This window comes from Coregonus lavaretus (genome assembly GCF_964263955.1).
Source record: "Coregonus lavaretus genome assembly, chromosome: 6".
In the NCBI taxonomy this organism is placed as follows: domain Eukaryota; kingdom Metazoa; phylum Chordata; class Actinopteri; order Salmoniformes; family Salmonidae; genus Coregonus; species Coregonus lavaretus.
Genome location: NC_139993.1, coordinates 6,202,919 through 6,225,859, shown reverse-complemented (window position 1 = coordinate 6,225,859; position 22,941 = coordinate 6,202,919). Strand labels below are relative to the sequence as shown.

The 22,941-nt window shown below is 44.6% G+C and overlaps 1 protein-coding gene across 1 annotated transcript in view; it reads left to right on the top strand.

The window, feature by feature from the left end:
- The window catches only part of LOC311130253 (inactive rhomboid protein 2-like), a 41,822-nt gene extending 19,831 nt beyond the window's left edge, over positions 1–21,991 (top strand). The window contains exons 6-18 of the mRNA XM_084162957.1: positions 272–484; positions 862–990; positions 7,040–7,140; positions 7,340–7,552; positions 7,729–7,840; positions 8,012–8,086; positions 8,977–9,138; positions 9,381–9,466; positions 9,634–9,697; positions 11,546–11,716; positions 11,833–11,933; positions 12,914–13,067; positions 19,600–21,991. Coding sequence (XP_084019083.1) covers positions 272–484; positions 862–990; positions 7,040–7,140; positions 7,340–7,552; positions 7,729–7,840; positions 8,012–8,086; positions 8,977–9,138; positions 9,381–9,466; positions 9,634–9,697; positions 11,546–11,716; positions 11,833–11,933; positions 12,914–13,067; positions 19,600–20,019 — 2,001 coding nt within the window. The 3' untranslated portion in view covers positions 20,020–21,991. The remainder of the gene's footprint in view (positions 1–271; positions 485–861; positions 991–7,039; positions 7,141–7,339; positions 7,553–7,728; positions 7,841–8,011; positions 8,087–8,976; positions 9,139–9,380; positions 9,467–9,633; positions 9,698–11,545; positions 11,717–11,832; positions 11,934–12,913; positions 13,068–19,599) is intronic.
- Positions 21,992–22,941: the final 950 nt, after the last annotated feature.

Sequence of the window (22,941 nt, the reverse complement as noted above, 5' to 3'; positions counted from 1 at the left end):
CCTAGTAGATGGATTATTGATGTGTGAATGTCATTGTGACATCAGTAACGCTTTTATGTAGAGCTGTCAATGTAATTCTGTGTCAACTCTTGTAGAATGCAATGTTTTCCTGCTTTAGTTTCCTCCAGCTAGCAGAAATGTCACCATTTGAGGATTTTAGCATTACAATGTAGCTTTTTTGTGATGAAGCTAATGATGTGACAGTTAATTATTTTATTGTTTATTTCTGTTTAATCAACATTTAATCCTCCTCTTATTCGCTTCCCCCCAGATTGTGGACCCCCTAGCGCGGGGGCGAGCGTTCCGCTACCCGGATGAGACGGACCGTCCTCCCCGTACCCCCCACACGGGACCCGTCACCCCGGGGTTCACCTCCCTTTCCTCCTTCACCTCCCAGCGCTCCGGGAACTACGCCCACCTGCCCCGACGCAAGAGGGAGTCTGTTGCCCGCATGAGTATACGAGCAGCATCCAACCTACTCAGGGTGAGTGGGCACTGGGGAACGTTAGGTGAAGTGTGTGCATGGATGTGTGTGGATGGGGTTGCATCTGTACCACCTCCAACCTGATCATCACTGGGGATCGTTAGTGGAAACTAGATTACGTTTGAGTGTGTGCATGTGTGTTGCTGTTAAGCACTTTTGACTTGCATTTATAAGGAACAGCTGTACAGATGAATATTTTATGGTTTTGCGTACGTGTATCTACGTGCCTGACATAAATACAGATTTTGCGCTTAAAAGACTGATATGTTGATCTGTGTATGTTGTACTGTACATCACAGTCATATTTGAGTTGTCTCTCCTCACATGCTAGTCTTTGACGTTGTCCCACTAACGTCCTGGTTGTGTGTCTGGTTCAGGGTCGTTCAGGTCTAGTGGGCTCCCAGACAGGTCGTAGTTTCCCCCGGCGGAGCTTCGCCCGACCCAGCTGGCTGGAGGAGGACACTGTGGACTCAGCAGACACTCACGGGTCCATGTTCTTCAGCAAGGTAATGATACTCTATCTCCTTCTCTTGCTTTTATGTCTCTCCATGTCTCTGTCCTTCTCTTGCTTTTATGTCTCTCCATGTCTCTGTCCTTCTCTTGCTTTCTCAGTCTCTCTTTTTGTTTTTTCTATCTCTCCGTGTGCCTCAGTCGGTCTCCTTTCTCTCTCTCCTCTTTTGCTGCCTCCGTCGGCATGTTTTTGTTTGTATTAGTTCTCTGTCTCTGTCTGTCTATTCTATATGTCTCTGTCTGTCTCTTCTATATGTCTCTGTCCGTCTCTTCTATATGTCTCTGTCTGTCTCTTCTATATGTCTCTGTCTGTCTCTTCTACAGTGGGGAGAACAAGTATTTGATACACTGCCGGTTTTGCAGGTTTTCCTACTTACAAAGCATGTAGAGGTCTGTAATTTTTATCATAGGTACACTTCAACTGTGAGAGACGGAATCTAAAACAAAAATCCAGAAAATCACATTGTATGATTTTTAAATTGCATGACATAAGTATTTGATACATCAGAAAAGCAGAACTTAATATTTGGTACAGAAACCTTTGTTTGCAATTACAGAGATCATACGTTTCCTGTAGGTCTTGACCAGGTTTGCACACACTGCAGCAGGGATTTTGGTCCACTCCTCCATACAGACCTTCTCCAGATCCTTCAGGTTTCGGGGCTGTCGCTGGGCAAAACGGACTTTCAGCTCCCTCCAAAGATTTTCTATTGGTTTCAGGTCTGGAGACTGGCTAGGCCACTCCAGGACCTTGAGATGCTTCTTACGGAGCCACTCCTTAGTTGCCCTGGCTGTGTGTTTCGGGTCGTTGTCATGCTGGAAGACCCAGCCACGACCCATCTTCAATGCTCTTACTGAGGGAAGGAGGTTGTTGGCCAAGATCTCGCGATACATGGCCCCATCCATCCTCCCCTCAATACGGTGCAGTCGTCCTGTCCCCTTTGCAGAAAAGCATCCCCAAAGAATGATGTTTCCACCTCCATGCTTCACGGTTGGGATGGTGTTCTTGGGGTTGTACTCATCCTTCTTCTTCCTCCAAACACGGCGAGTGGAGTTTAGACCAAAAAGCTCTATTTTTGTCTCATCAGACCACATGACCTTCTCCCATTCCTCCTCTGGATCATCCAGATGGTCATTGGCAAACTTCAGATGGGCCTGGACATGCGCTGGCTTGAGCAGGGGGACCTTGCGTGCGCTGCAGGATTTTAATCCATGACGGCGTAGTGTGTTACTAATGGTTTTCTTTGAGACTGTGGTCCCAGCTCTCTTCAGGTCATTGACCAGGTCCTGCCGTGTAGTTCTGGGCTGATCCCTCACCTTCCTCATGATCATTGATGCCCCACGAGGTGAGATCTTGCATGGAGCCCCAGACCGAGGGTGATTGACCGTCATCTTGAACTTCTTCCATTTTCTAATAATTGCGCCAACAGTTGTTGCCTTCTCACCAAGCTGCTTGCCTATTGTCCTGTAGCCCATCCCAGCCTTGTGCAGGTCTACAATTTTATCCCTGATGTTCTTACACAGCTCTCTGGTCTTGGCCATTGTGGAGAGGTTGGAGTCTGTTTGATTGAGTGTGTGGACAGGTGTCTTTTATATAGGTAACGAGTTCAAACAGGTGCAGTTAATACAGGTAATGAGTGGAGAACAGGAGGGCTTCTTAAAGAAAAACTAACAGGTCTGTGAGAGCCGGAATTCTTACTGGTTGGTAGGTGATCAAATACTTATGTCATGCAATAAAATGCAAATGAATTACTTAAAAATCATACAATGTGATTTTCTGGATTTTTGTTTTAGATTCCGTCGCTCACAGTTGAAGTGTACCTATGATAAAAATTACAGACCTCTACATGCTTTGTAAGTATTAAAACCTGCAAAATCGGCAGTGTATCAAATATTTGTTCTCCCCACTGTATATGTCTCTCTTTGTCTCTTCTATATGTCTCTTTCTGTCTCTTCTATATGTCTGTATCTTCTATATGTCTGTCTCTTCTATATGTCTCTGTCTGTCTCTTCTATATATCTCTGTCCTGCAAAAAAAGAAACGTCCTCTCACTCTCAACTGCGTTTATTTTCAGCAAACTTAACATGTGTAAGTATTTGTATGAACATAACAAGATTCAACAACTGAGACATAAACTGAACAAGTTCCACAGACATGTGACTAACAGAAATGGAATAATGTGTCCCTGAACAAAGATCAAAAGGGTCAAAATCAAAAGTAACAGTCAGTATCTGGTGTGGCCACCAGCTGCATTAAGTACTGCAGTGCATTTCCTCCTCATGGACTGCACCAGATTTGCCAGTTCTTGCTGTGAGATGTTACCCCACTCTTCCACCAAGGCATCTGCAAGTTCCCAGATATTTCTGGGGGGAATGGCCCTAGCCCTCACCCTCCGATCCAACAGGTCCCAGACGTGCTCAATGGGATTGAGATCCGGGCTCTTCGCTGGCCATGGCAGAACACTGACATTCCTGTCTTGCAGGGAATCAAGCACAGAACGAGCAGTATGGCTGGTGGCATTGTCATGCTGGAGGGTCATGTCAGGATGAGCCTGCAGGAAGGGTACCACATGACGGAGGAGGATGTCTTCCCTGTAACGCACAGCATTGAGATTGCCTGCAATGACAACAAGCTCAGTCCGATGATGCTGTTACACACCGCCCCAGACCATGACGGACCCTCCATCTCCAAATCGTTCCCGCTCCAGAGTACAGGCCTCGGTGTAACGCTCATTCCTTTGACGATAAACGCGAATCCGACCATCACCCCTGGTGAGACAAAACCGCGACTCGTCAGTGAAGAGCACTTTTTGCCAGTCCTGTCTGGTCCAGCGACGGTGTGTTTGTGCCCATAGGCAACGTTGTTGCCGGTGATGTCTGGTGAGGACCTGCCGTACAACAGGCCTACAAGCCCTCAGTCCATCCTCTCTCAGCCTATTGCGGACAGTCTGAGCACTGATGGAGGGATTGTTGTCGTTCCTGGTGTAACTTGGGCAGTTGTTGTTGCCATCCTGTACCTGTCCCGCAGGTGTGATGTTCAGATGTACCGATCCTGTGCAGGTGTTGTTACACGTGGTCTGCCACTGCGAGGACGACAGCTGCCCGTCCTGTCTCCCTGTAGCGCTGTCTTAGGCGTCTCACAGTATGGACTTTGTAATTTATTGCCCTGGCCACATCTGCAGTCCTCATGCCTCCTTGCAGCATGCCGAAGGCACGTTCATGCAGATGAGCAGGGACCCTGGGCATCTTTCTTTTGGTGTTTTTCAGAGTCAGTAGAAAGGGCTCTTTTAGTGTCCTAAGTTTTCATAACTGTGACCTTAATTGCCTACCGTCTGTAAGCTGTTAGTGTCTTAACGACCGTTCCACAAGTGCATGTTCATTCATTGCTTATGGTTAATTGAACAAGCATGGGAAACAGTGTTTAAACCCTTTACAATGAAGATCTGTGAAGTTATTTTGATTTTTACTAATTATCTTTGAAAGGGTCCTGATAAAGGGACGTTTCTTTTTTTGCTGAGTTTATATACCTCTGTCTGTCTCTTCTATATTTCTCTCTGTCTCTTCTACAGTGAGGGAAAAAAGTATTTGATCCCCTGCTGATTTTGTACGTTTGCCCACTGACAAAGAAATGATCATCTATAATTTTAATGGTAGGTTTATTTGAACAGTGAGAGACAGAATAACAACAAAAAAATCCAGAAAAACGCATGTCAAAAATGTTATAAATTGATTTGCATTTTAATGAGGGAAATAAGTATTTGACCCCCTCTCAATCAGACAGATTTCTGGCTCCCAGGTGTCTTTTATACAGGTAACAAGCTGAGATTAGGAGCACACTCTTAAAGGGAGTGCTCCTAATCTCAGCTTGTTGCCTGTATAAAAGACACCTGTCCACAGAAGCAATCAATCAATCAGATTCCAAACTCTCCACCATGGCCAAGACCAAAGAGCTCTCCAAGGATGTCAGGGACAATATTGTAGACCTACACAAGGCTGGAATGGGCTACAAGACCATCGCCAAACAGCTTGGTGAGAAGGTGACAACGGTTGGTGCGATTATTCGCAAATGGAAGAAACACAAAAGACCTGTCAATCTCCCTCGGCCTGGGGCTCCATGCAAGATCTCACCTCGTGGAGTTGCAATGATCATGAGAACGGTGAGGAATCAGCCCAGAACTACTCGGGAGGATCTTGTCAATGATCTCAAGGCAGCTGGGACCATAGTCACCAAGAAAACAATTGGTAACACACTACGCCGTGAAGGACTGAAATCCTGCAGCGCCCGCAAGGTCCCCCTGCTCAAGAAAGCACATATACAGGCCCGTCTGAAGTTTGCCAATGAACATCTGAATGATTCAGAGGAGAACTGGGTGAAAGTGTTGTGGTCAGATGAGACCAAAATTGAGCTCTTTGGCATCAACTCAACTCGCCGTGTTTGGAGGAGGAGGAATGCTGCCTATGACCCCAAGAACACCATCCCCATCGTCAAACATGGAGGTGGAAACATTATGCTTTGGGGGTGTTTTTCTGCTAAGGGGACAGGACAACTTCACCGCATCAAAGGGACGATGGACGGGGCCATGTACCGTCAAATCTTGGGTGAGAACCTCCTTCCCTCAGCCAGGGCATTGAAAATGGGTCGTGGATGGGTATTCCAGCATGACAATGACCCAAAACACACGGCCAAGGCAACAAAGGAGTGGCTCAAGAAGAAGCACATTAAGGTCCTGGAGTGGCCTAGCCAGTCTTCAGACCTTAATCCCATAGAAAATCTGTGGAGGGAGCTGAAGTTTCGAGTTGCCAAACGTCAGCCTCAAAACCTTAATGACTTGGAGAAGATCTGCAAAGAGGAGTGGGACAAAATCCCTCCTGAGATGTGTGCAAACCTGGTGGCCAACTACAAGAAACGTCTGACCTCTGTGATTGCCAACAAGGGTTTTGCCACCAAGTACTAAGTCATGTTTTGCAGAGGGGTCAAATACTTATTTATCTCATTAAAATGCAAATCAATTTATAACATTTTTGACATGCGTTTTTTTCTGGATTTTTTGGTTGTTATTCTGTCTCTCACTGTTCAAATAAACCTACCATTAAAATTATAGACTGATCATTTCTTTGTCAGTGGGAAAATGTACAAAATCAGCAGGGGATCAAATAATTGTTTCCCTCACTGTATATATCTCTGTCTGTCTCTTCTATATGTCTCTGTCTGTGCTCTGTGTTCCAGGTGAAATCAGCCAGTCTCAGCCTAGCTCACACAGATTTAGATAATTAACACAAAATGTCAGGTGGCTATTTTGGGTCTCCTCTCTCTTCCAGCAGTCTGTATGTGCTACCAGATTAATCACAGTCCAGCACCGTTGGAGTGAGAGAGATGTATGGGGTGTTGAGGGCTGGGAATAATAGTAGGTGCTACAGTTAGTGGAGTGATGAGGGTGCAGAAGGGTGACTAGAAGTTGTCTTGATATTTTCTTGGAAGTTAAGAAAGCCAGATACTGTACTGTTGGAGTGAGACATATGTGATTACATTTACATTTTAGTCATTTAGCAGACGCTCTTATCCAGAGCGACTTACAGTTAGTGCATACATTTTTTTTTTTTTTCATACTGGCCCCCCGTGGGAATCGAACCCACAACCCTGGCGTTGCAAACGCCATGCTCTACCAACTGAGCTACATCCCTGCTGGCCATTCCCTCCCCTACCCTGGACGACGCTGGGCCAATTGTGCGCCGCCCCATGGGTCTCCCGGTCACGGCCAGCTACGACAGAGCCTGGATTCGAACCAGGATCTCTAGTGGCACAGCTAGCACTGCAACGCAGTGCCTTAGACCACTGCGCCACTCGGGAGATTGATGAGTATTGTGATGGAGTATGTAGTGATATATATGGACAGGTAGAGGGGGATGATGGTGTGTAGGGGAGGATAGTAGATGGAATGATGAGTGCGGAATGGTGGATGGCATTTTCTACATTAGAAAGTTGAAAAGAGATTTGTTTTCTGTGGGCCTCTCAATAACATACTCCCCACGTCAACTCTCTCTCAGGTGGATGCCCATGAGGAGTTGTACTCCATGGCTGATGATGTGTTCGAGTCTCCCCCTATGTCGGCTTCCTACGGAGACCACCATGAGCCCTACCAGAGCCTGTAAGTAGCCTACATTAGAGGGATGGGGGAGAGCGATTAAAAGACGTAGATTGATAAAGTCTCGTTGGCTTTCTCCCTCTCTGTGTCTCTCTCTCTCTGTGTCTCTGTCTCTCTCTCCCTGTGTGTCGCTCTCTCTCTGTTTGTGTCCCTCTCTCGCTGTGTGTGTCTGTCTCTGTGTGTCTCTGTCTCTCACCCCCAGTAGGGATGTGTCTAAAAACCCCACCGTGCATATTGAGAAGGCCGGGCCACAGCAGCGGGGGCGTCGTATCGCCTCCCAGGTCAAGCACTTTGCCTTTGACAAGCCCAAGCGGCAGTTCGGCATGGGCGTGGTGGGCAAGTGGCTCAACCGCCACTACCGCCACAGCATCAGCAGCCAGGTGCAGAAACAGCTGGACGACTTCAGCAGCCACAGGTGAGGCGGGAAGGGAAACGCATGCATAAGAACACGTACAGACAAAAACACACACACAATCCACACCTAGTACACATTTAGTGGGCATTCATTCATCTGTGAGAACCACAAAGGAAACATTTTCAAATAATCCAATCCAAATAAGTAAAACAACCCTGCTGTGTCGTCTCCCTCAGACCGTACTTCACCTACTGGATCACCTTTGTCCACGTGGTCATCACCATCCTGGCCTGTGCTACCTATGGCTTTGCCCCTGTGGGGTTCGCCCAACACTCTACCTCTGAACTGGTGAGGAGTCCCATAGGGCCTAGGCAACTGCACAGCCTAATTGGATCCAAAATGGCTTCTGTGATCCAATGGTTTCTGTGATGGCTTCTGGCATAGCTCTTTTGATCCACAATGGCTACCTTAGTGATCTATTGAGCTGTTTCTCCTGTGTTTCTTGGTCTCCCTCCATAGGTGTTGAAGAACAAGGGCATCTATGAGAGTGTCAAGTTCATCCAGCAGGAGAACTTCTGGATCGGCCCTGGCTCTGTGAGTCACTGCTCTTCTATCTCACGTGTCATACATGCTGTATGTCTTTTCAGTCTTACATTTGGGGTCTTTTAGTTTTGATGGTCTACATCTGCAGTGGTGTTGGTAGGTGCTAGGTGGGAGGCGAACTTAGCCTTCAACAGGACACGCTAAAGAGGTTCTGGACTCACTCACTAGTACTTATTAACTGGTTATTTACTCACTTACTGTAGTGTAGTGTACTTACTAGTGTGCCTTCTGACTGTACTAAGGTACTTACTGACTGTACTAAAGTACTTACTGACTGTACTAAAGTACTTACTGACTCGTTCACACTTACTGACTTCATTTTGCCTTGAGAAACTTCACGCTTGTCAGGTTCAGATCCACTTCGACAGTGATACAGAATGTTCATTTCAGAGAATGTGGTGGGCTGACAGTCAGTAACCCATGTTACAGTTTGTGTTCTATGTAGGGTGTCAAGTGAAAAAGTGGGTGTGAAAAGTAAGACGATGGCTCCACCACAGCATCCCACATAGGCCACAATATGAACAGAGTAAAGGGTCCCACACGACTAGTCTAGTGGGTGGCTATAGCTCAAATAACTGGAGCTGTGGGTTTGGTGGCTAACTGTGTCTTTGTCTGTTCTGGACTGTGATGCTTTAGCTACTACCTTTGCATGGTTGACTATCAAAATATGATCTCTTGACTACTTCAAGTTCAGAAAAGAGGTCTAACGGCCAGCTAAAACAAAGGCTAGGCCAGTAAGCCTAACTCTTTTTTGGCCCTGGTTCTGAGTTGCCCGGTTAGGTTAACTTTATTGGATTCCCAACTATTTTTGGTTGCTAGATCAAATATGTGTCTGGTTGCCAGATTAAGAATGTATTCCTGTGTTCTATCCCCCCTCTCAGGAGGACCTAATCCACCTTGGGGCCAAGTTCTCCCCGTGTATCCGCAAGGACAGCCAGATAGTCAGTCTCATCCAGAAAGCCAAGGACCAGGAGAGAGAGTCAGGCTGCTGTGTACAGAACGACAACTCAGGCTGTGTCCAGACCCTCAGCAACGACTGCTCGGTACGCAAACACACACGTACGCAGGACATGCATATGTATTATTGTAGGCCCACACAAATACTGTAGTAGACCAATGCACGTGCACACACACACAACCACCTATTGTACTCCCATTTACGCTCTCTCTCTCTGTGTGTCACACTCACACACGCTCTCCTGCCACCTAGAGATTACCGGTTGTAAACTTGAAACAAGATGATCAACTTTTTTGTCTGGCTGTGTTTATTCTGGTCTGTGTGTAGGAGTCATTGGCCACCTTCATGAAATGGAAGGATGAAGATGTGGACATTCTGAGGTCATCAGGCTCTGTGTGTCACCAGGACCCCAGGTACTGTCTTTGATACTGTTCTACTATACTGAATACAGTGCTAACACACACACACACACACAGACACACTCACACTGGAGTGCTGACCTGTTAAGGTAAAACTGTAACTTGAGGGTATCATAAAGTGTCTTCCTGCTATCTGTTTTCCTGACGCATGCTGGAAACAGGACCTGTGAAGAGCCTGCCTCCGCAGAGCCTCACATCTGGCCCGATGACATCACACATTGGCCGGTGAGTGACAGGAGGATCTTCCAATGTTATGCTTCGTCTGACAGCCCTGCTAATATGTATTGTGTGACCAGACATCATTATACATGACATTTACAGTGGAGGAAAAAAGTATTTAGTCAGCCACCAATTGTGCAAGTTCTCGCACTTAAGATGAGAGAGGCCTGTAATTTTCATCATAGGTACACGTCAACTATGACAGACAAAATGAGAAATAAAATCCAGAAAATCACATTGTAGGATTTTTTATGAATTTATTTGCAAATTATGGTGGAAAATAAGTATTTGGTCAATAACAAAAGTTTCTCAATACTTTGTTATATACCCTTTGTTGGCAATGACACAGGTCAAACGTTTTCTGTAAGTCTTCACAAGGTTTTCACACACTGTTGCTGGTATTTTGGCCCATACCTCCATGCAGATCTCCTCTAGAGCAGTGATGTTTTGGGGCTGTCACTGGGCAACACAGACTTTCAACTCCCTCCAAAGATTTTCTATGGGGTTGAGATCTGGAGACTGACTAGGCCACTCCAGGACCTTGAAATGCTTCTTACGAAGCCACTCCTTCGTTGCCCGGGCGGTGTGTTCGGGATCATTGTCATGCTGAAAGACCCAGCCACGTTTCATCTTCAATGCCCTTGCTGATGGAAGGAGGTTTTCACTCAAAATCTCACGATACATGGCCCCATTCATTCTTTCCTTTACACGGATCAGTCGTCCTGGTCCCTTTGCAGAAAAACAGCCCCAAAGCATGATGTTTCCACCCCCATGCGTCACAGTAGGTATGGTGTTCTTTGGATGCAACTCAGCATTCTTTGTCCTCCAAACACGACGAGTTTAGTTTTTACCAAAAAGTTATATTTTGGTTTCATCTGACCATATGACATTCTCCCAATCCTCTTCTGGATCATCCAAATGCACTCTAGCAAACTTCAGACGGGCCTGGACATGTACTGGCTTAAGCAGGGGGACACGTCTGGCACTGCAGGATTTGAGTCCCTGGCGGCGTAGTGTGTTACTGATGGTAGGCTTTGTTACTTTGGTCCCAGCTCTCTGCAGGTTATTCACTAGGTCCCCCCGTGTGGTTCTGGGATTTTTGCTCACCGTTCTTGTGATCATTTTGACCCCACGGGGTGAGATCTTGCGTGGAGCCCCAGATCGAGGGAGATTATCAGTGGTCTTGTATGTCTTCCATTTCCTAATAATTGCTCCCACAGTTGATTTCTTCAAACCAAGCTGCTTACCTATTGCAGATTCAGTCTTCCCAGCCTGGTGCAGGTCTACAATTTTGTTTCTGGTGTCCTTTGACAGCTCTTTGGTCTTGGCCATAGTGGAGTTTGGAGTGTGACTGTTTGAGGTTGTGGACAGGTGTCTTTTATACTGATAACAAGTTCAAACAGGTGCCATTAATACAGGTAACGAGTGGAGGACAGAGGAGCCTCTTAAAGAAGAAGTTACAGGTCTGTGAGAGCCAGAAATCTTGCTTGTTTGTAGGTGACCAAATACTTATTTTCCACCATAATTTGCAAATAAATTCATTAAAAATCCCACAATGTGATTTTCTGGATTTTTTTTTCTCAATTTGTCTGTCATAGTTGACGTGTACCTATGATGAAAATTACAGGCCTCTCTCATCTTTTTAAGTGGGAGAACTTGCACAATTGGTGGCTGACTAAATACTTTTTTCCCCCACTGTATACATTCAGAATGTTGTACCCCACTGTACAGTATAAGCCCCTGGTATTAAAATACAGCAGTGGATGAGAGGTTACAGAACCACCATAACCTCAGGTCTTGGATCAGTGGAAACCAACACTAGCTTCTTCTCACCCTCCCTCCATCTGATCCCAGATCTGCACCTCCCCCCGCAAGACGAACCTGACAGGCTACAGACACATGGACTGTAACATCAAGGGACGACCCTGCTGCATAGAAACTAAGGGCCGGTGTGAGATCACAACGAGAGAGTACTGCTCCTTCATGCACGGTTACTTCCACGAGGAGGCCACCCTCTGCTCCCAGGTAGGTGGGTGTGTGTCCGTCTGTCCGTCCGTCTGTCCTATGTGGATGTTGTTTACAGGGTTCGTTGAATGACAGCCAACTCCCTATCTGATCCTGTGGTCTCTCTTTGTTAACAGATCCACTGTCTGGATGATGTGTGTGGCCTCCTGCCCTTCCTCAACCCTGACGTCCCTGACCAGGTCTACAGGCTGTGGCTCTCCTTGTTCCTACACGCAGGGTAATCATACACTGTATTTCTATAGTACTTTTTATACATGATCTTGTTTTTAGCCTAAAGTGCTTTACAGTATGAGTATGTAGACCCCAGGTCATCTCACTGTAGTCACATCAATACTTAGTGCAAATCCAAACACCATAGGTAGAGTCATGGGTTTTTGCTGACCACTTGACCTGGCCAGGAACATCTCTGTTATACTCTGTTAAAGGTCCAATGCAGCCGTTTTGATCTCAAAAGCAAATCATTTCTTGGTAACAATTAAGTACCTTACTGTGATTTGTTTTCAATTAAAATGGTCAAAAAGAAACAAAAATAGCTTCTTAGCAAAGAGCAGTTTCTCAAGTAAGAATTTAGCAAGTACTGTCTGTGAGTGGTCTGATTGGGGAGGGGAAAACTGAAAATGTTCTGTTATTGGCACAGTGCTTTGGAACTCTCTTTCTTATTGGTCTATTAACTCATTTACCGCCTGGTGATGTCACCAGACATTCCAAAACTCCATCCTACCAAAACAGGCTGAAATTTCAGGCGGTCTTTTCAAGCAGTGCTTACACTAATAGGGCCTTATCGTCATTTTCAAAATTTCACAGTATTATTCCAACCTCATGGTGTGGAAATATATATAAAACACAGGAAAATCACGTTTTAGACTACACTGGGCCTTTAATACTTTGTGTAACCCTAGTTGTAGCCTACTACACGGCTCTGATTGTTCCTTGTCAGTTTACATGGTCAGTGAAAACTCAGGGATATCCTATTGTATCCCACAGTCCCTAAGTATGGCCTTAACAGAAAATACTGTGTTGAGGGTTCCCCCACATGATTAAGATATGGGTACTTAGTGAGGAGATTACAGCACGTGCTGGTGTTCAGGTTTGTTTGTGTGTGTGTGTGTGCACAGGTTAATATAACATAAGCCTACAGTATGTGTGTACATTTCCATGCGTTGTCCTCTGACTGGCCTCTTCCCTTTCCCTATGAAGCCTCCTCCACTGCCTGGTGTCCGTAGTGTTCCAGATGACCATCATGAGAGACCTGGAGAAGCTGGCTGGCTGGGTCCGCATCTCCATCATCTACGGCCTCTCTGGCATCACCGGCAACCTGGCCAGCGCCCTCTTCCTCCCCTACAGAGCTGAGGTACACACACAGGCTCACACATAGGAGCGCATGTACACACACACACACCCCTTTTCAGCTCACACAACTGCCACTGCTGATCTCCATTGAGCTGGTCAGGTGTTTTATAGGAAAGCTGGTGAGAGAAAGAGCGTTAACATCTCAGCTATACCCTTGGCAGCCACTGAGCTTAGCTCGGTTACTGGAGGAGCTTTGGATAGGGAGATTACTGGACTGGACGTGACCCTGTCTGGAGGGTAAACGTTTAGGACTTAACTGCCTCTGCCCTGCCTCCATATCACCATTACACATGGCTTGAGAAAGCCATAGAGATCCTCTATTCATTTGTATGCTCAAAGCATTGGTAGAAATGCCATTGACAAAAACGTATTGCAATTGTGCGAACTGGCTGAATTGCTAGGGTTGGCACTGTCAATGAGACGTTCTTACAGCCTGAGAAGTAGGGCCTTAGCTGCAGTAACCAGATGTGGTGTGCCAGGGTCCCCCTAGTGGTGAAAATTGGTTTCAATTCACTCCATGTAAACTGTAAAGGTCCATGCATCCCATACATTTGCATTCCTTTGTGCAACACACAAAACTGGGTCTCAAGTTCATGTTTTGTCACAAATTAGTGTTGACCCAGTCAGTTGACCCATTCTTTCTGTCTCAGACCATGTCTGAATCTCTCAAGTGTGGTCGCACACACAAACACACACACTCTTACACGTTTTGTCATTCACATTGTAGCCCTATCCTCCCTACAGAGGTAATGTCCAGCTTTCTGTGTTCCTCTCCCTGACCGGGAGACACTGGTACTTGTTGTGTTATCTGGACATGATCTAATCCAACCAACCCCTTTTCTTCTGCAGTGTGTGATGTGCTAATGGGAAGTTAGTCCAATCCCCTCTGAGGTGAGGCAGCTGGCTTAATTGTGCCTGTGTGTTAAGGAGAGAGCGAGAGAGGCCGGGACACTCAGTACAGGTTGCGAAGTCAGCAGTAGGCTAAATGTGAAGGGCACAGGAAGTGATTTCAGAGCGCCTTTGGACAGGAGACGCTGTTCCCTTGTAATCTCCTCTTATAGTTTTATCAGGAAAAGTTATGTTCCATTAGGCTATTGCTGTCCATTTAGCATAGGAAGAGTGGACAAGTGACTTGAATGTTTTCCCCTTGTTCTATTTCTTCTGGTGTTAAGCCCCCTTTCTGTATGACCAGACTGTAATAGCCCACCCATGCTAAACTTCATTGATTACAATTTGATTTGGAGAAATGAAGAGTGCAAATGTTACTGGAAAGAAGAGCGTGCTCTACAGTTTTGTGCTTGAGGACAAGGCTCAGTATCATGGACAGGATGCGTTGGTTGTGACGTGGGCATTGCCAAGTGGGAGAAGAGAGCTGGTGTGGATGACCTAATTGGTGCAAACTAACCTCTCCCAATTGACCTCTGTAAGACACAGCCTCTTTCTTAGTCGCTACAGATTACTCTAATTATATTGTGTGTGTTAACAAAGGGCACTGCTACGCTAATCCAGATTCCTGGTCTGTTCAATTGTTGAAAAAATAAATGGTCTGGTCTTCCAGTGCTTCTACGTACAGATTATGGATCAGAGTTTAGTACTCCTGAGGAGTACCTATTTCTGGAAAATCTCTTTTTTCATTTCCCCAGACTACCAGCTCTATTATAAAAGTCTGCAGGTATGTGGCTGCAGCTGTGTCTTTGACATGATTTGGCGCTACATACGTCTGTCACGGTTCTAGTGTGATGTTAGTGTGAGGTAGCACTCAGAAATGTCACCGCTGCTGCACCAGCAGGACGCAGGCTTTCACGCAACAGGAATAGCACCAGAGACGTGAGGCGATACACGACTCCTCATCTCAAGCCAGTTAGTGCCCCGTTTCAGTAAAAATAAGAGGGGATTATCCCATTGGTGTAGTAAACAAGACCCCGAAGCTGTGGCCGGACCACTCTCCATCCACTGTGGTTAAACACATCACAAGTAAGGATTCGTTTGAGGTCTTCATGATGTTGGAAACTAAATGTTTGTTATACCCCTGAAAGGGGGAAATATAGAAATAAATCACACAGAGATGTAGCTTTGGCTTCAAGTCACTTGTAATGAGTCTTTTCATGTAAAATCATCAGCAATTTACATGGGTACAAAATATATTATCTTCAATTACATAGCTGTTACAATTGTTCAATAAACCAGTATTGTCTCATTTATACATTACAATGGCTCAATTAATCCGTTATTGTCCCTCTTTAAATTGACACTATGAAATGCAATGACAAACCTTTTAACCTTTTTTAAATGCATCACGTATCCCACTATTTATTATCACCATGAATTATCCTTGTATAAACTGTTCCTATATTTATTACATACTGTATGTGTTAATTCCTATCAGTATGCAAACTCATCCTAATAACAAAAACATGTATAACCTTGTATTAAATTAGTATTTAGTGCTTTAGATTACCACAACATTCACATTTCCCTAAAGTTTTCCATTGTTTCCATACACCCAAACACACAGGAGCTGTGGGCGCGGTCTCTCTCGGGCACGCTCTGATCACGAAGTCACCTCGTGCAAGTGAGCAGCCTTCTAGAAAGCTAGCTAGCAAAACGGCTAATTTTGAAGTGGCCTAACCATACCAATAACACATTTACTGTCTTAAACATCGTTGCTGCTGACCAAATAACACACAGTAGCAGTCTGACATGAACAAAAACATTTGTGACATACCTGATAGAAATAAATCACACAGATGTCGCTTCGGGTTCAAGTCACTTGTAATGAGTGTTGCCAACTCCTCAGTAAGGAAAGTAGCTATTGGCTGTCCTAAAAGTCGCTAAATGACATCATCGCCTAATTTGCATAATTGGCCATGTGCATGTAATTGTGATTGGCGCTGTAGGAGAGAGGAATAACGTTGTGGGAGAGACAAAAAGTGAGTAAAAAAACACCCTTAATATGTTTAGAACAACAAATTAACTTTCTTCTGTCGATTCTTGTTTTTTTTTATGTCACAATTTCAACCCTCCTCCTTTATCCGGGCTTGGGACCGGCAAAAGTGACCCAAAAGAGACACTCTGGCGGAGTTACTTAGTTCTTTGTTTTATTTTTAGTTTAGTTTTCTTAAGTTTGGTTTTTAACCTTATGGTCCACTTAGGAGCCTACTACAAGTCACAGTAAAACATGAACATTTTTAACCATAATAATAATTATTTTGCAACCCAATCATTGATCCGCTCAGCGAGCAGTATGACCAGGAATCTTGGGTGGGTCAGGGTTGGATGGTCTAAGGTTATCTCAAAATGTTCATAGAAATTGCAAGATTTCTTGGATTGCTCATTCAACTTTATCATTGATCGCTGAGCGGATCAATGATATGCCCAACGGTAATCTGGTTTAGACCTCATGGGAATCATCACGCATCACCAGATGCTTTAGCCAGTAATAATAGACCCTGACATCAAGTCACACGCATTGGGTTGCAAAATTCCTGGAACGTTCAATAAATTCCCTGGTTTTCCAGAAATCCTGGTAGTTCATTCAGTTCTGGTGGCGGTTTCAGAAATGCTTAATGATACAACAGTAACACTCGCTAGTACTTCTTCAAAGGACTTTGAGTCACTCTTCAGTGCAGAAATTCTGATGTCAGAAAAAGTTCAGACGTTCTGAAACTCAGCCTCTCTAAAAGAAACAACTAGATGTCACAACAGTAACACTCCCTAGTTCTTCTTCAAAGGACTTTCTGAGTCACTAGTTAGTGCAGAAATTCAGAAGTCAGAGAAAGTTCAGACATTCTGAAACTCAGCCTGTCAAACGAAGTGTTGAATGGCGAGTGAAGCTTAGACTGTCTAGTGCTGGCTGGGGTATGACTGGATTCAAATCACCCATATAGCATGTCTGGAACATGTAGGCCACGTGGCTAGGGCGTGTGAAAAGCCTCACTCCTCCTCTCCCGTCGTTGTGGGAGGTTAGAATCTCAGATTAGCCATCTGCCCCGGTACGCCCACCACAGCCCTGACGTCAATCTAATCAGGATGCCAGCCGTAGAACCAGTGACCAAAGAAGCATTGCCCTTTATTTAACCAGGTAAGCCAGTTGAGAACAAGTTTTTCATTTACAACTGCGACCTGGCCAAGATAAAGCAAAGCAGTGCGATAAAAACAACAACACAGAGTTACATATGGGGTAAAACAAAACATAAAGTCAAAATTACAACAGAAAATATATATACAGTGTGTTCAAATGTAGCAAGTTATGGAGGTAAGGCAATAAATAGGCCATAGTGCAAAATAATTACGATTAGTATTACATTTTCATTTACATTTTCGTCATTTAGCAGACGCTCTTATCCAGTGCGACTTAACACTGGAATGATAGATGTGCAAGAGTTGATGTGCAAATAGAGATACTGGGGTGCAAATGAGCAAAATAAATGACAATATGGGGATGAGGTAGTTGGGTGGGCTAATTTCAGATGGGCTGTGTACAGGTGCAGTGATCGGTAAGGTGCTCTGACAACTGATGCTTGAAGTTAGTGAGGGAGATAAGAGTCTCCAGCTTCAGAGATTTTTTGCAATTCGTTCCAGTCATTGGCAGCAGAGAACTGGAAGGAATGGCAGCCAAAGGAGGTGTTGGCTTTGGGGATGACCAGTGAGATATACCTGCTGGAGCGCATACTACGGGTGGGTGTTGCTATGGTGACCAATGAGCTAAGATAAGGCAGGGATATGCCTAGCAGTGATTTATAGATGGCCTGGAGCCAGTGGGTTTGGCGACGAATATGTAGTGAGGACCAGCCAACAAGAGCGTACAGGTCACAGTGGTGGGTAGTATATGGGGCTTTGGTGACAAAACGGATGGCACTGTGATAGACTACATCCAATTTGCTGAGTAGAGTGTTGGAGGCTATTTTGTAAATGACATTGCCGAAGTCAAGGATTGGTAGGATAGTCAGTTTTACGAGGGCATGTTTGGCAGCATGAGTGAAGGAGGCTTTGTTGCAAAATAGGAAGCGGATTCTAGATTTAACTTTGGATTGGAGATGCTTAATGTGAGTCTGGAAGGAGAGTTTACAGTCTAACCAGACACCTAGGTATTTGTAGTTGTCCACATACTCTAGGTCAGACCCGTCGAGAGTAGTGATTCTAGTCGGGTGGGCGGGTGCCAGCAGCGTTCGATTGAAGAGCATGCATTTAGTTTTACTAGTGTTTAAGAGCAGTTGGAGGCTACTGAAGAAGTGTTGTATGGCATTGAAGCTCGTTTGGAGGTTTGTTAACACAGTGTCCAATGAAGGGCCAGATGTATACAAAATGGTGTCGTCTGCGTAGAGGTGGATCTGAGAGTCACCAGCAGCAAGAGCATTGATATACACAGAGAATAGAGTCGGCCCGAGAATGTAACCCTGTGGCACCCCCATAGAGACTGCCAGAGGTCCAGACAACAGGCCCTCCGATTTGACACATTGAACTCTATCTGAGAAATAGTTGGTGAACCAGGCGAGGCAGTCATTTGAGAAACCAAGGCTATTTAGTCTGCCAATAAGAATGCGGTGGTTGAGAGTCGAAAGCCTTGGCCAGGTCGATGAAGACGGCTGCACAGTACTGTCTATTATCGATCGCGGTTATAATATCATTTAGGACCTTGAGCGTGGCTGAGGTGCACCCATGACCAGCTCGGAAACCGGATTGCATAGCGGAGAAGGTACGGTGGGATTCAAAATGGTCGGTGATCTTGGTTTCAATCTAGACCTTATTATTGAGACGGTACAACGTAAATGTAACTAAACAGTCATAAGGTTTGGAACGGAGGCACAATGTAATACTCTTTTCTTTTTATACTACTCCAACAATGACACATTCCCATTTTTGGAACATCCACCATCACTGTATACATATAAAAGTGACGGTGGTTAAAATGTCCGATGGCGTAATTATATATTGATCGCAGCATTTATTTGGGGACATTGTACCAAAAATAATTACCCTGCGGAGAGAAAGTCAATTGCAGGGCTGAACCTCTCCAGACCCCTGAGCTGCAAGCATTTGCATCAGTAGACTACTGACTAAATTCACTATTACACACGGACGTCAACATTTAATGCACTCAGCTGGTGCACCTGCTTCCCATTTTGCCTGATTCCTATTGTCCTCTGCTATGAGGGACTATAACAACTCAGCCTCAGTCATCTGCCTGTCCATTAACAAGGTGCACGCTGATGTATGCTACCACCACTTCCTTCATGCTAATGTACTAGCATTTGATAGGAATTTCAACAGATACTACTGAACCGCCAGTGAGCAGGATGCATGCATTTATCCCTGCTTCTTCCGCTGATATGCCCCATGCTATGGTCAACAGTGACTCATTCATTCATGCACATGCTGGCCTTGATACCCATTCATCCATTGGTGGCATTGTCATCCAGTGAAACATCAACCCCCAACCCCCAACCCCTCCCTCCATGTTGTTTGGTCAGAGCAGGTGGATGTATGACTCTCTTTTCCCTCGCTCTCTCTGTCTTTCTATGGTTATCATCCAGGTTGGCCCAGCTGGCTCCCAGTTCGGGCTGCTTGCCTGCCTGTTTGTGGAGCTCATCCAGGGCTGGCAGATGCTGGAGAAGCCGTGGAAGGCCTTCCTCAAGCTGGTGGGCATCGTCTTCTTCCTGTTCCTGTGTGGCTTGCTGCCCTGGATCGACAACATCGCCCACATCTTCGGCTTCCTCAGCGGCCTGCTGCTCTCCTTCGCCTTCCTGCCCTACGTGACGTTCGGCGACTTTGACAAGTACCGAAAGCGCGTCCTCATCCTGCTGTCGCTGCTGGTCTACCTGGGCCTGCTCTCCTCGCTGGTCGTCTGGTTCTACATCTACCCCATCAACTGGCACTGGCTGGAGCACCTCACCTGCCTGCCCTTCACCAGCAAGTTCTGCGAGAAGTATGACATCGACCATGTGGTGCACTAGGCTAGCGCTCACTAAAACGCTAACAGCTAATGCTAGCTGGCTTTAGAGCCTGGACAGGAAGCGCAGTGGAAAATACTTTTAAGGGAAATGGAACTTAAAGGGAGAGGCCCGTAAGTGTTGAAAGCACCCAGGGTATCTACGCACATTGACTTCAAGACTGTAAAGCCATGCTAGTTCCTCTGGAGAGAGAGAGACTCAGTCTGAGCATGCTGTTAAAGTGGACTTGGAAGACTACAGAGGATATCTTAACATTCGGTTCATAAACTGTCAAGTTAATACTACAGAGGCCTCTTATTTGCTTATTTGTTACCTTTTGTACTCGTTTTCTACAACACTGGATCTATCTAACACTATGATATAGCATTTCATTATGTTCAAATACTTTGAATTAGCTGTTCATGTGAGCATTTCATTATGGTATTGAATACAAGTCATACAGTCATTCATGGTTTCAACTTGAACCTAGTTTTGTGTGCTTTTCATGACTTTTCCATGGCGCTTTTGTTGTTGTTGACCAGTTAAGTGTTAAGAATTCCATCCAATAGCAGTTGCTTTTCACAATGAATTATACTGTACAAACAGTTTCAGTGAAATTGTGTTATTGTATCTGTAAATTATGCTTGTTCTTCATCTGAATGATTGGTCTGACCTTCCAAATCCTGCTTTCCAATATGCCTAGGTTATTTAAATCAACTGCCACAGGTGCTAGATAAATATACATCTAACTAATTCCAATTTAACTGTGTCACTGCCCCAAAGACAAGCTGTTAGCCTTATGGAAGGCTTTTCAGTTGAAGTGCACTACTAATTAAACACGTTGACTTGTTTTGGCCATAATTGTGCCATATCACTAGACATTGTGTTTATAACTTTGATACTCAAAAGTTAATTAAATGTAATATCGTAAGATTATAAAATTTGACTGACCGTCCAAAAGGCAGTATGTGATCTTATTGAGCAAGCTAGAAAGTCCATGTTGTTTCACGTCAAACTACGATGTGCTTGCACTATGTCTCTATAGTAATTATAGCACTTCAGTGATATCAGTCCAAATGACTTATCAATATGTTATGTGTATATATTTCAAAAGCGAACGAGAATCAATGTACTGTGCCTTGATCAATGGCCATTGATTCAAGAAAGGCTGCTAGTCATTCTTGCCATTACAGATACCAAATTGGCCAACAGAGTTTCTGCTACCCCGGCCTGCTCCTGTGTTCTTGGATTATGTCCCTCTGCTCTGGCAGGTGTCCGCTCTTAACTGTTTAGGACGTTTCCTCAGAGGTGGATTACTGCGGTGATGTGGATTATTTTAGCAGGATTTACTCTGCTTTGTTTAGTCACTTTACACACCAGCAGTCAACTGGTGGCGTTAATGGCCGACTTTGTCAATAGTGTGGAATTCTTCACAGGTGTTGGTTGGACAATCGTTGAGTACTGTTTTACATTGTTTTACCATTGTTTTGTCATTTGGGCATTTAAATGGTTGTGACCCTGTTTCATTTGCTAGGAACCTGTCCCTCCTTTTCTTTTTATATGAACACTTCGGCACAGTCTGCTCCTCGTCATAGTAATAATATGCCATTTAGCAGACGCTTTTATCCAAAGCGACTTACAGTCATGCGTGCATACATTTTTGTGTTTGGGTGGTCCCGGGGATCGAACCCACTACCTTGGCGTTACAAGCGCCGTGCTCTACCAGCTGAGCTACAGAGGACCATTGGTCATAGGAATTCACAGTGCCTTCTGAAATGTGTATAAGCCTTTAATTTGAGTATCTGCAAGCATAAGTCTATATATGCATTTGGACCAAATTGATTAATTTATTGGAATAAAAAAGGATACTTTGGAATTTGCTCTTTTACTGAGATATTGTGATATTTTTGCTGCAGTTTTTGAACATATTACTCACGTACGTGTATGTAAAAATTAAGATGATGTTCTTGAAAATAAATGTAAATCTAGTAATGTTTTCCCTCTTGTGTCTTGAGCTCATAGATTCAACTACTGGTAACCTTTCCTGACTTTTGCCAAATGGCACAAGAAACTACTATGGATCTATGCGTCTGAACCATTTCTCTTCACAATCGCATTCAGCCAGGTAGTGTGGTGGCGCTTGAAAAGCTGTTGTAGATTCACCCTCTTCAAGAGAGATTTACTCCACAACTTTCATCTCTGTGGGTCACGTTTTGCAAGCTGAGATGTTGAAAACAAGTCACTCTGTCCTCTAAATCTGGCGTTTGTTAATCATAGAAACCCTACAGTGTAATGCGTTGCTACATTCCAAATGAAAGGGAAACAGTCAGAAACAAATGTTAGAAAAATAAATAGTTTATTTTCTTATTTTCAAAATGTTATAAAAATCAGTCATGTCTTGATTCAAGATTGATGGAGGCAGAGGTGGTGGTTTTCTACAGGGAAAAAGGAGACTCCTTTATCAGGGGGAATGGAGAACACCGGGGAGGTATATTGGCAAACATTGCTGTGTTTCAAACATCAAAATGCTATAAGTCTATTCTCAAACACGGTGCCAGCTACAAGTATATTGGCAGCAGCAAATAGACAATTCTCGTAAATCCCTAGAAGTTAACGACAATAATACCTGCTAATGGACACGTTAGCAGTTAAACCCCTATAGCCCCGGGGAGAGAGGTGTGCAATACTGGTCTACTTTGGAGACCGAAAAACAAACACCGCCTGGTTTGCTTATATTTCTCCCTGATATACTTTATATTGGTAATCTAATTTCAGTGTTTTCTCACAATCTAGATAGAAACAGGTGCTAGCTAAGAGACAATAATACTACCATTTAATAATACCATGGTATATAGAGGTATATAACATGATTCATAAAAGCTCTTTTAGCTACCCAGGGCATTTTAAAGGTATAAATACAGAAGGATAAACAAAAACATTAGTGAT